Below are 13,014 nucleotides of genomic sequence, written 5' to 3'. Positions count from 1 at the left end.
TTTGGTAATTTTATAGTCCAGCTCCTAATCTAAACCCTGCTTCTATACTGTGACAAGATCCCAAAAAATAACTGAGAAACAATCTGGTTCACTTGCCACTGTAAACTCTATAAAGCTTTCAACAACCCTCTTTGCGATCAGTTCAAAGGTATCAAGTAGGTCAAGTATCAAATGAGCATCAATAAGATTATCCTATACAGTCACTTTTCACATAAAAGCATTCAAAACGTTGTCTCAATTTTGATATTTTGAGACAGTCTGCATGTCTACTGAAATTGAATGCAGAAAGCAAACATAAAATTGTACCCAGGGTTAATAAAAATATACAAGCTCAGGACAAACATGAAACAATTTTTACAAAACTCTAACCATTACTAGCTAAACTGATAAGACACAATCTAATTGATCTCAAATAAAAGCAAATTACTGCGGATGCTGGAACCTGAAACCAAAAAAGAGAAAATGCTGGAAAATCTCAGCAAGTCTGGCAGCATCTGTAAGGAGAGAAAAGAGCTGACATTTCGAGTCTAACTGACCCTTTGTCAAAGCTGACGTGGTTTACTAAAGAACCTGAATCTCTTTTCAAGTGGAAGAAGGTGGCTTACTTTAGGATGAGATGTGAAGGCTCAGTTCGGGTGCTTAAGTGTTACTAGTTAGCTCTTTCTTTAGGTCTTCCCTGGCTAAGAAGATCTAGGAGGAGACGTGAGAAGTCATTGGCAGGTAGGATCAAGGAAAACCCTAAAGCTTTCAATAGGTAGCTTTAGTAAGATTAGGACCAATCGAGGACAGTAGTGGGAAGCTATGTGTAACATCCGAGGAAATAGGAGAAGCGCTAAATGAATATTTTTTCATCAATATTCACACTGAGAAAAGACAATGTTGTCGAGAAGAATACTGAGGTACAGGATACTAGACTAAACAAGACTGAGGTTCACGAGGAGGTGTCAGCAATTTTGGAAAGTGTAAAAATAGAAAAGACCCCTGGGCTGGGTGGGATTTATCCTAGGATTCTCCAGAAGCCTTTGGGGAGATTGCAGAGCCTTTGGCTTTGATCTTTATGTTGTCATTGTCTACAGGAATAGTGCTAGAAGACTGGAAGATAGCAAATGTTGTCCCCTTGTTCAAGAAGGGGAGTAGAGGCAACCCTGGTAATTATAGACCAGTGAGCCTTACTTCAGTTGTGGGTAAAGTGTTGGACAAGGTTATAAGAGATAGGATTTATTATCATCTTGATAGGAATAATTCGATTAGGGATAATCAACATGGTTTTGTGAAGGATAGGCCATGCCTCACAAACCTTATTGAGTCCTTTGAGAAGATGACCAAATAAGTGGATGAGGGTAAAGCCATTGATATGGTGTATATGGATTTCAGTAAGGCATTTCATAAGCTTTCCCACGGTTGGCTATTGCACAAAGGGTTTGTTTTGGGGCCACTGCTGTTTGCAGGTTATAGAGGGACATAGATAAGCTACAGAGCTGGGCTGAGAGGTGACAAATGGAATTTAATGCAGAAAAGTGTGAGGTGATTCACTTTGGAAGAAGCAACAAGAATAAAGAGTACTGGGCTAAAGGTAAGATTCTTGGTAGTGTAGATGAGCAGAGATCTCGGTGTCCATGATAGATCCCTGAAAGTTGCCACCCAGGTTGATTGGGTTGTTAAGAAAGCATACAGTGTATTAGATAAAAGCAAATTACTGCGAATGCTGGAATCTGAAACCAAAAAAAAAGAAAATGCTGGAAAATCTCAGCAAGTCTGGCAGCATCTGTAAGGAGAGAAAAGAGCTGACGTTTCAAGTGTAACTGACCTTTTGTCAAAGCTAAAAAAAAGGGAGAAATAGTATTTATACTAGGCTGAGAGAAGGTGAGTCATGGCTCCAGAAGCAAAAGTAGCAATAAAGAGGTGATAATGACAGTGCATAAAGAGATTACAGGGAGATTAAGAGCTGTTAATGACCAAGGCTGAAGCCAGTGCTACGTGTCAAAATATGTGGAGGGATGTGGGGGGATGGGTGAAGCAGAGGCAAAATGGAAAACAAGGGAGAAGGGTAGCAAAGAGGGAAGAGGAGAAGAAAAAGGTGATGAGAGAGTGGGGAGCGAATCACGGAGCAGAATGAAAACAGAGGGGTCGAGATGGGATAATCAACTGAAGTTGTTGAATTCAATGTTGAGACTGGCAGGCTGCAACGTGCCTAGTCGGAAGATGAGATGCTGTTCCTCCAGTTTGCGTTGAGCTTTGACAAAGGGTCAGTTAGACTCGAAACGTCAGCTCTTTTCTCTCCTTACAGATGCTACCAGACCTGCTGAGATTTTCCAGCATTTTCTCTTTTTTGGCATCTAATTGATCAAACCTTTCTCAAACAATGAGCCTGATCCATGGGTCATGTAAGTAGGTTGTTGTGGAATCAAGTGTAATTATAGTTAGGTACATCGAACTCTGAACTGTTTTATGCTTTTGCAATCTTCATCAAGTCATACAGCACAGAAACAGACCCTTTAGTCCAAACATAATCCCAAACTAAACCTAGTCCCACCTGGCTGACATCCTGCCAAACCTTTCCTATTCATGTACTTATCCAAATGTCTTTTAAATGTTGTAATAGTACCCACGTCCACCACTTCCTCAGGAAGTTCATTCCACAGATGAACCAGTTTCGATGTAAAACATTTGTCCCTCATGTCTTTTTTAAATCTCTCTCCTCTCAATTTAAAAATGTGTCCCATAGTCTTGACATCCCCCCATCCTAGGAACAGACATCTACCAGTAAGTCTAAACACCTCATTATTTTATAAATGCCCAACAAGTCGCCTCTCAAGCTCCTTTGCTCCTGTGAAAGAAGTCCCAGCCTATACAACCTTTCTTTATACTCATAGCTTTCATACCTGGCAACATCCAGGTAAATCTGTTCTGAATCCTCTCCAGCTTAATAATATTCTTCCTATAACATTTCGCCCAAGAATTGGACACAGTATTCCAGAAGAGGCCTCACCAATGTGCTGTACAACTTCAACATAACTTTGCAACCCTTATATTCAATTAACACCAGTCCATGTCTTTAACTTCCTCCTCTCTTAAGTGGTTAATCAACCATTTGTTTTCCCCTCCATCTCTTCCATCTTTGCTGTTTTCTCACCCCTGTGTCACACTGTTTTCTCAGAGTGCGTAAGCCTAGAAAGAACAACATAGAATCTGTGCCAGGGTGTTCATTTGTGTGAAGCAGAAATAGCTAAGCGTATTAATTTCAGGTTGCCAACTCACCCTGGTTGTTGAGCTGTTGGGTTTTTCAGAAGGTTGTTGCTTCAATAACTCTAGAGACAAGTCTGCTGTCCAATTAAAGATGGGGTGCAAATGAAAGCTAGCCACAGTCTGACACTAACTGAACACAATTGCTGTGGATGCTGTTTCTCACATTTCGGAGGGAAATGGGTGTCTGGAACTGGGACCAGGTGGGCTGTTGGTGGCCCGTGACCAGTGGAGTGCCACAAGGATCGGTGCTGGGCCCGCTACTTTTTGTTATTTACATAAATGATTTGGATGCGAGCATAAGAGGTACAGTTAGTAAGTTTGCAGATGACACCAAAATTGGAGTTGTAGTGGACAGCGAAGAGGATTACCTCAGATTACATCAGGATCTTGACCAGATGGGCCAATGGACTGAGAAATGGCAGATGGAGTTTAATTCAGATAAATGCGAGGGGCTGCATTTTGGGAAAGCAAATCTTAGCAGGACTTATACACTTAATGGTAAGATCCTAGGGAGTGTTGCTGAACAAAGACACCTTGGAGTGCAGGTACATAGCTCCTTGAAAGTGGAGTCGCAGGTAGATAGGATAGTGAAGAAGGCATTTGGTATGCTTTCCTTTAATGGTCAGAGTATTGAGTACAGGAGTTGGGAGGTCATGTTGCGGCTGTACAGGACACTGGTTAGGCCACTGTTGGAATATTGCATGCAATTCTGTTCTCCTTTCTATCGGAAAGATGTTGTGAAACTTGAACGGGTTCAGAAAAGATTCACAAGGATGCTGCCAGGGTTGGAGGATTTGAGCTACAGGGAGAGGCTGAACAGGCTGGGGCTGTTTTCCCCGGAGCGTCGGAGGTTAAGGAGTGATCTTATAGAGGTTTACAAAATTATGAGGGGCATGAATAGGGTAAATAGGCAAAGTATTTTCCCTGGGGTCGGGGAATCCAGAACTAGAGGGCATAGGTTAGGCTGAGAGGGGAAAGATATAAGAGAGACCAAAGGGCAACTTTTTCACACAGAGGGTGGTACATGTATGGAATGAGCTGCCAGAGGAAGTAGTGGAGGCTGATACAATTGCAACATTTAAGAGGCATTTGGATGGGTATATGAATAGGAAGGGTTTGGAGAGATATGGGCCAGGTGCTGGCAGGTGGGACTAGATTGGGTTGGGATATCTGGTCAGCATGGATGGCTTGGACCGAAGGGTCTGTTTCCATGCTGTACATCTCCATGACTCTAAGAAAGGGAGCCATCTTCTGGAGCACACATTAATACAAAAAGTATGGAGACAACATGCATTGAGAGCCTATAGTTAGGCTACCTGGAGCTAGGGAGGAAATTGATAGTAGGACCACGAAGATAGTAATATGAGGATTACTCCAATTGCCACATATTGATCATTCTCAGTGCCACATGTTAGTGAGTGTTGAAATAGGGTGATGGGGAAGGATCAATGTACGAGTTGAGGTACAATGCTGGTGGGAAGACTTCTGGTTTGTAGGAAATTAGGACCAATAGTGGTAGAAGACACTTATTCAAGATGCATCCACCTCTAATCTTACTTCAATTTCTCTACAGATCCATGAACTCCCACACTTTCTTTTACCATACTGGTACTCACCCTACCTCCTGTAAGTTCTGCACTCCATTCTCCTGATTTCTTTATTTCCACTGCAACAGCTACAGATTCCAGTATGCTGACAGCTACCACCGTACACCTCAAAATCACATGGCCAGAGCAACCTCCCTCAATTCCTTTGAGGCAACAGGGAGCATTTTGAAAGAATAGGTGCGTTTACCAGGTTTCCCATATTACAACAGTGACGACACTTTGAAACCATTTCATTGGCTGTAAAATACTTTGGGATATTTTACAATTATGATGCAGGCTCTAAACTAATTAAAAACCTTAGATTCTTTTAACTGGAGGTCAAAGTTCAAATCTAACCGATTATGTAAAATAGCCAGCAATATTTTAAAAAATGAGGAATTAAAGGAATCTCAGTAGACATCAATAATTTGAAGGGAAATCACAAATTTAAAAACAAACTCTGCACTGGATTGAATTAATTAATCTTATTAATTTTTCAATGTTATAGAGACATTTTTAGCCCTTCAAAATGTTTTCCCAAAGGATGACTTGAAATGTGGTGAAACAACAAGGATAGGTAATCTATTCAAAGAATTATAATGCCAAAGAATAACGTTTTCCAGAAACTGAAATCACGTTTTCTTCAGAATATGAATCATTAAAACTTGTAATTTCTTGTAACTTAAGTCTTTAACAGACCCAATCATACTATGTATTGTTCGACTATTCAGTGGCTACTTCAAAGTGTGTAGTGAGCAAATTCAATGGAAATTTTCAAGAATACATAATTGTGAAAGGAAAACACTGCAGGGTGGGGAACCAGAGCAGATCTGGAACTAAGTGGTTGGCTCTTTCAAGGTGTGGCTCAGAACTGATGAAAGGAATGAACTCTTTTCCATAGTATTCTAAGAAGACCAGAATAATTCTGACTTAAATCGTCGATTATAGCTCCCCAACGTACGTAAGAAGACTATTGTGCAAGGTCAATATAAAAACCTACCAGATGTAGTGCTAGTTTTTGCTACCACAGAATTTGAAAATGTTATCTCTCAAATACACTGTATATTAGCAGATACTTACTTCTTTCCTGATGGAACTTTTTGCAGGTTTTTACAGCAAAAAAGATGTTTCCCTTCTCTACTAGTTTTCCCTGTAAAATGATACATAAAATTGTTTGAAGTTTCTAAACAAATCGTAACTCATTTTTAAACTTTTGACTTCAGCATTCTGCAAAATCTAAATTAAATCAAAAGTAAATACTTGTTTGACTTAGTGAGGGCTCTTGATTCCATTGTAAAAGGTTGTGGCTTTAACCCTGCTTCCAAGAATTAAGCCCATACTCTAGGCTAACACATCAATGAAGCACTTAGAAAATGCAGCACTACTGAATGGATCCTTTTAGTGCAGATGTTAAACTGAGATCTCATCTGCATGCTTGTATGGAAATAAATGATGCATTTGAACTACACAAGGAACAGCAGGGAAATTCCCCTAACCAATACTTATCCTTTAAACAACATAAATGAGAAACGCTGATCCAGTCTTAACACGGCATTCTTAATTAGTCATGCCATTGCAAACTGAGTAGCAGGTTTGATAAGATAATTAAGCTTATACAGAAAATCAATTGAATTAATTACTTCTGGTTACTTTAAGAGAACCTGTGCACTATCACTATATTAAACTTGATATTGCTGGATAGTTCACTATAAGGTGGCCCAATAAACAAATAAAATAATTGTTTTGCTGAATCCAGAATGTTCCTGTTTGGTTGCCCTTTTGAGAATTTTTCATTCCTGAGAAAAAGCCAAAAATGGCACTTCAAAACTCCACCATCAAAACTGGATTTTCTCCTCGGTAAACAATGAATGGATTGCAACCAAATGATATTATAAGACATTTATGTTACATCAGGTAAATTGTTGTTTTAAATATGTGAATTTATTATTACCAGATGTATTTGAACGTTCTAAAATATTCAATACAAGGGGCCTAACAGGGAAGGCAGATGTACTCAGGGCACGGTTAGGAACATGGGACTGGGATGTCATAGCAATTACAGAAACGTGGCTCAGGGATGGACAGGACTGGCAGCTGAATGTTCCAGGATACAAATGCTACAGGTAGGACAGAAAGGGAGGCAAGAGAGGAGGGGAAGCGGCGCTTTTGGTAAGGGATAGCATTACAGCTGTACTGAGCGAGGATATTCCCGGAAACGGTGGCACAGTCGACGGCACGGTGGCACAGTGGTTAGCACTGCTGCCTCACAGCACCAGAGACCCGGGTTCATTTCTCGCCTCAGGCGACTGACTGTGTGGAGTTTGCACGTTCTCCCCGTGCCAGCGTGGGTTTCCTCCAGGTGCTCCAGTTTCCTCCCACAGTCCAAAGATGGGCGGGTCAGGTGAATTGGCCATGCTAAATTGCCCGTAGTGTTAGGTAAGGGATAAATGTAGGGGTATGGGTGGGTTGCGCTTCGGCGGGTCGGTGTGGACTTGTTGGGCCGAAGGGCCTGTTTCCACACTGTAAGTGATCTAATCTAATCTAATCTTGAAACACATCCAGAGAAGTTATTTGGGTGGAACTGAGAAATAAGAAAGGAATCATCACCTTAGTGGGATTGTATTATAGACCCCCTAATAGTCAGAGGGAAATTGAAAAACAAACTTGTAAGGAGATTTCAGTTATCTGTAAGAATAATGGGGTGGTTATGGTAGAGGATTTTAACTTTCCAAACATCGACTGGGACTGCCATAGTGTTAAGGGTTCAGATGGAGAGGAATTTGTTAAGTCTGTACAAGACAATTTTCTGATTCAGTATGTGGATGTACCTACTAGAGAAGGTGCAAAACTTGACCTACTCTTGGGAAATAAGGCAAGGCAGGTGACTGAGGTGTCAATGGGGGAGCACTTTGGGGCCAGTGACCATAATTCTATTAGTTTTGAAATGGTGATGGAAAAGGATAGACCAGATCTAAAGGTTGAAGATCTAAATTGGAGGAAGGATAGTTTTGACAGTATTAGGCAAGAACTTACAAAAGCTGATTGGGCGCAGATGTTTGCAGGTAAAGGGACAGCTGGAAAATAAATGGGAAGCCTTCAGAAATGAGATAACGAGAGTCCAGAGAAAGTATATTCCTGTTAGGGTGAAAGGAAAGGCTGGTAGGTATAGGGAATGCTGGATGACTAAAGAAATTGAGAGTTTGATTAAGAAAAAGGAGGAAGCATATGTCAGGTATAGACAGGATAGATCGAGTGAATCCTTAGAAGAGTATAAAGGCAGCAGGAGTATACTTAAGAGGGAAATCAGGAGGGCAAAAAGGGGACATGAGATAGCTTTGGCAAATAGAATTAAGGAGAATCCAAATGGTTTCTGCAAGTACATTAAGGACAAAAGGGTAACTAGGGAGAGAATAGGGCGTCTCAAAGATCAGCAAATATCGCCCTTTGTGTGGAGCCGCAGGAGATGGGGCAGATACTAAATGAATATTTTGCATCAGTATTTATTGTGGAAAAGGACATGGAAGATATAGAATGTAGGGAAATAGATGGTGACATCTTGAAAAATGTCCATATTACAGAGGAGGAAGTGCTGGATGTCTTGAAATGCATAAAGGTGGATAAATCCCCAGGATATGATCAGGAGTACCCTAGAACTATGTGGGAAGCTAGGGAAGTAATTGCTGGGCCTCTTATCGAGATATCTGCATCATCAATAGTCACAGGTGAGGTGCCGGAAGATTGGAGGTTGGCTAACATGGTGCCACTGTTTAAGAAGGGTGGTAAGGACAAGCCAGGGAACTATAGACCAGTGAGCCTGACGTTGGCGGTGGGCAAGTTGTTGGAGGGAATCTTGAGGGACAGGATGTACATATATTTGGAAAGGCAAGGACTGATTAGGGATAGTCAACCTGGCTTTGTGTGTGGGAAATCATGCCTCGCAAACTTTGTTTAAGATGTAACAAAGATGATTGATGAGGGCAGAGCAGTAGATGTGATCTATATGGACTTATCTATTTGACAAGGTTCCCCATCAGAGACTGGTGAGCAAGATTAGATCTCATGGAATATAGGGAGATCTCATCACTTGGATACAGAACTGGCTCAAAGGTGCAAGAAAGAGGGTGATGATGATGGGTTGTTTTTCAGACCGGAGGCCTGTGACCAATGGAGTGCCACAAGGATTGGTGCTGGGTCCAGTACTTTTCATCATTTATATATATGATTTGGATGTGAGCATAAGAGCTATAGTTAGTAACTTTGCTGATGACACCAAAATTGGAGGTGTAGTGGACAGCGAAGAAGGTTACCTCAGATTACAACAGGATCTTGATCAGATGGGCCAATGGGCAGATGGAGTGTATTTTAGATAAATGTGAGGGGCTGCATTTTGGGAAAGCAAATCTTAGCAGGACTTATACATTAATGGTAAGGTCCCAGGGAGTGTTGCTGAACAAAGATACCTTGGACTGTAGGTTCATAGCTCCTTGAAAGTGGAGTCGCAGGTAGATAGAATAGTGAAGGAAGCGTTTGGTATGCTTTCCTTTAATGGTCAGAGTATTGAGTATAGGAGTTGGGAGGTCATGTTGCGGATGTACAGGACATTGGTTAGGCCGCTGTTGGAACATTGCATGCAATTTTGGTCTCCTTTCTATCGGAAAGATGTTGTGAAACTTGAAAGGGTTCAGAAAAGATTTACAAGGATGTTGCCAGCGTTGGAGGATTTGAGCTATAGGGAGAGGCTGAATAGGCGGGGGCTGTTTTCCCTGGAGCGTCGGAGGCTGAGGGGTGACCTTATAGAGGTTTATAAAATCAAGAGGGGCATGGATAGGATAAATAGACAAAGTCTTTTCCCTGGGATGGGGGAGTCCAGAAGTAGAGGGCATAGGTTAGGGTGAGAGCAGAAAGATATAAAAGAGACCAAAGGGCAACTTTTCCACTCAGTGGGTGGTACGTGTATGGAATGAGCTGCCAGAAGAAGTGGTAGAGGCTGGTACAATTGCGACATTTAAAAGGCATCTGGATGGGTATATGAATAGGAAGGGTTTGGAGGGATATGGGCCAGGTGCTGGCAGGTGTGACTACATTAGATTGGGATATCTGGTTGGCATGGATGAGTTGGACCAAAGGGTCTGTTTCCGTGCAGTACATCTCTATGAGTCTATGTGAGTGCATACTGTTTTATGACTATTACTATTGAGATTCCAGACTGATATGAAAACTCTCAACACAGCATGCACTGCTTTTTGTGGGAATCTATCTATATTTCACTATTTGTTTAGAGATATTTTGAGGCAATATGCAATTTTGCAAAACATGTAACCTTTATTCTTATTTGAACTCTGCTTCTGCACTTGCAATTCCAAGATAACAAAGTTGCATTCATGGTTTGAAGCCTTTCCTTTATGTTTCCTTTCACAATCTTCTTTGCTTCGATGAAAATAGGATCACTTCCAAAGGTCTCCCTTTACAATTTAGAGCCTGATGTGCTGTAATCATCCGTGAATCTCTTCTTTAACTTTCCGTTGATGTATACAGAATATTTCAAAAAAGGAAGGACATATTGGATGTCCCTTAATAGTGTTCACTACTTTGTACTATTTTTGAACATTATTTAACCTTTGATTTGCTCTATTGATTATGTGCCACACTGAATATGAACTTCCCATGAAGAACCCAATAATTACACTCAACTCCTTTTTAATTGTCACTGTTATTGCATTTCTATTGACAGTGAACTTCTCTACTTAAAATACACTTGAAATTTCTCACCCCATTTTTGAATGTGGTCTGGTTTCTCAGGATATGATCACGAGCAGGGAAGTAGTGACAACATTGGGATGGTCTCTCTGTGCATATTAGCTCATCAAGAACCCTGATAGTTAATAATATCAATGAGATGACCAAATGCCAAAAAATGACCCACTTGTCTAAAAAGTATGAAAGTAGCTAACATGTTAATCAAAATTCTCTTTTGGAAACTATCATTTGGGACAGGAATCTAGAGTGAAGTGTAAAGTCTTGTCAAAGGTTGTGGTTCTGTGCCGAGCTGGGAATTTGTGTTGCAGATGTTTCGTCCCCTGTCTAGGTGACATCCTCAGTGCTTGGGAGCCTCCTGTGAAGCGCTTCTGTGATGTTTATTCTGGCATTTTTAGTGGTTTGTCTCTGCCGTTTCCGCTTGTCAGTTCCAGCTGTCCACTGCAGTGGTCGGTATATTGAGTCCAGGTCGATGTGCTTATTGATTGAATCTGAGGATGAGTGCCATGCCTCTAGGAATTCCCTGGCTGTTCTCTGTTTGGCTTGTCCTATAATAGCATGTTGGCCCAGTCGAACTCATGTTGCTTGTCATCTGCTGGTTGTGTCGTTTCGTGGCTAGTTGGTGTTCATGGATGCAGATCGTTAGCTGTCTTCCTGTTTGTCCTATGTAGTGTTTTGTGCAGTCCTTGCATGGGATTTTGTACACTACACTGGTTTTGCTCATGCTGGGTATCGGGTCCTTCGTTCTGGTGAGTTGTTGTCTGAGAGTGGCTGTTGGTTTGTGTGCTGTTATGAGTCCTAGTGGTCACAGTAGTCTGGCTGTCAGTTCAGATGTATGGTAGTGTGGTTAGTCCTTTGGGTTGTGGCATGTCCTCATTCTGTTGTCTTTCCCTTAGGCATCTGTTGATGAAATTGTGCGGGTATCCGTTTTTGGCGAATACATTGTAGAGGTGTTCTTCTTCCTCTTTTTGCAGTTCTGGTGTACTGCAGCGTGTTGTGGCCCTTTTGAATAGTGTCTTGATGCAACTTCTTTTGTGTGTGTTGGGGTGGTTGCTTTCATAGTTCAGGACTTGGTCTGTGTGAGTGGCTTTCCTGTGATTCCTGATTCCTGACTCCTGATGAAGGGCTTGAGCCCGAAACGTCGAATCTCTTGCTCCTTGGATGCTGCCTGACCTGCTGTGCTTTAACCAGCAACACATTTTCAGCTTTCCTGTATACCCAATATACCGGCCACTGCAATGGACAGCTGGAACTGACAAGCGGAAGCGGCAGATACAAATCACTATAAACGTTGGAGGAAACATCACAGAAGCGCTTCACAGGAGGCTCCCAAGCACTGAGGATGTCACCTAGACAGGAGACAAAACATCTGCAACACAAATTCCCAGCTCGGTGAACAAAACCACAACAACGAGCACCCGAGCTACAAATCTTCTCACAAATCTTGTCAAAGAATCAAAGAACACAAATATTGAATGTTGTTGGCCTCCATGAATCCCACTTACCTGAATCCACCAGTCCCATTGTAGGTTCATAGATTCCAAATGAAAGGGCTCTTGTGGTAGAGTAGTAGTGTCCCTAGTTCTGAGCCAGTGATCCAGGTTCAATTCTCAACTGGCCTGAGTTGTGTCATAACATTTTAATCAGATTGATCAAAGTACAACCTCCAGGTTGTTATTCTCAGCTGGAGAGATAATAGGGGCATTTTCAAGATTTCAACCTGTAACTAGTAGTGTGCCAAAGGAATCTGTGATGGAGACACATCACAGATTAATAACCCTGATTATTAACTATCAGGGTTCTTGATGAGCTAATATGTACAGAGAGACCGTCCCAATGTTGTCATTACATCCCTGCTCGTGATCATATCCTGACAAACCAGACCATATTCAAAAGTATAAATTATACTTTTAATTTATATTAATGACCTGGATATGTACTATAGAAATAAATGTACTATCACCGGGTTTGTGGATTACACAAAAATATTTGGGAAGGCAAGTCGTGAGGATGACAAAAGGAATCTACACAGGGATATATGTGTGTATGTATATATATATATATATCACATACATACACACACACAGGCTAAGTGAGTGGAAGAAAGCTTAGCAAGTAAATATAATGTAGGAAGAGGTGGCATTATGTGCTTAGGCAGGAAGAATAGAAGAGCTGAATATTATTTAAATATGGAAAGACAACAGAAAGCTATAGCACAGAGGGATTCGGGTGTTTTTGGCGCAGGAATAAGAAGCAGCTAGCATACAAGGTCAGTGGGTAGCATGGAAAACAAACGGAATGTTGGTCTTTGGTTCAAAAGGATTGGAAGCAAAATAGGGAGATCTTGCTAAAACTATTCAAGGTACTAGTTAGACCATATTTGTAATGCTTTTGTCTCCTTAACTGAAGGAAGATATATTAGCACTGA

General features: G+C 41.3%; 1 protein-coding gene across 1 annotated transcript in view; it reads right to left on the bottom strand.

The window, feature by feature from the left end:
- b3glcta (beta 3-glucosyltransferase a) overlaps window positions 1-13,014 on the bottom strand; it is a 177,640-nt gene that overhangs the window by 68,042 nt on the left and 96,584 nt on the right. The window contains exon 10 of the mRNA XM_060826775.1: window positions 5,913-5,982. Coding sequence (XP_060682758.1) covers window positions 5,913-5,982 — 70 coding nt within the window. The remainder of the gene's footprint in view (window positions 1-5,912; window positions 5,983-13,014) is intronic.

The sequence above is a fragment of the Hemiscyllium ocellatum genome, chromosome 6 (assembly GCF_020745735.1).
Source record: "Hemiscyllium ocellatum isolate sHemOce1 chromosome 6, sHemOce1.pat.X.cur, whole genome shotgun sequence".
In the NCBI taxonomy this organism is placed as follows: domain Eukaryota; kingdom Metazoa; phylum Chordata; class Chondrichthyes; order Orectolobiformes; family Hemiscylliidae; genus Hemiscyllium; species Hemiscyllium ocellatum.
This window is presented reverse-complemented; position numbering and strand designations above follow the sequence as displayed.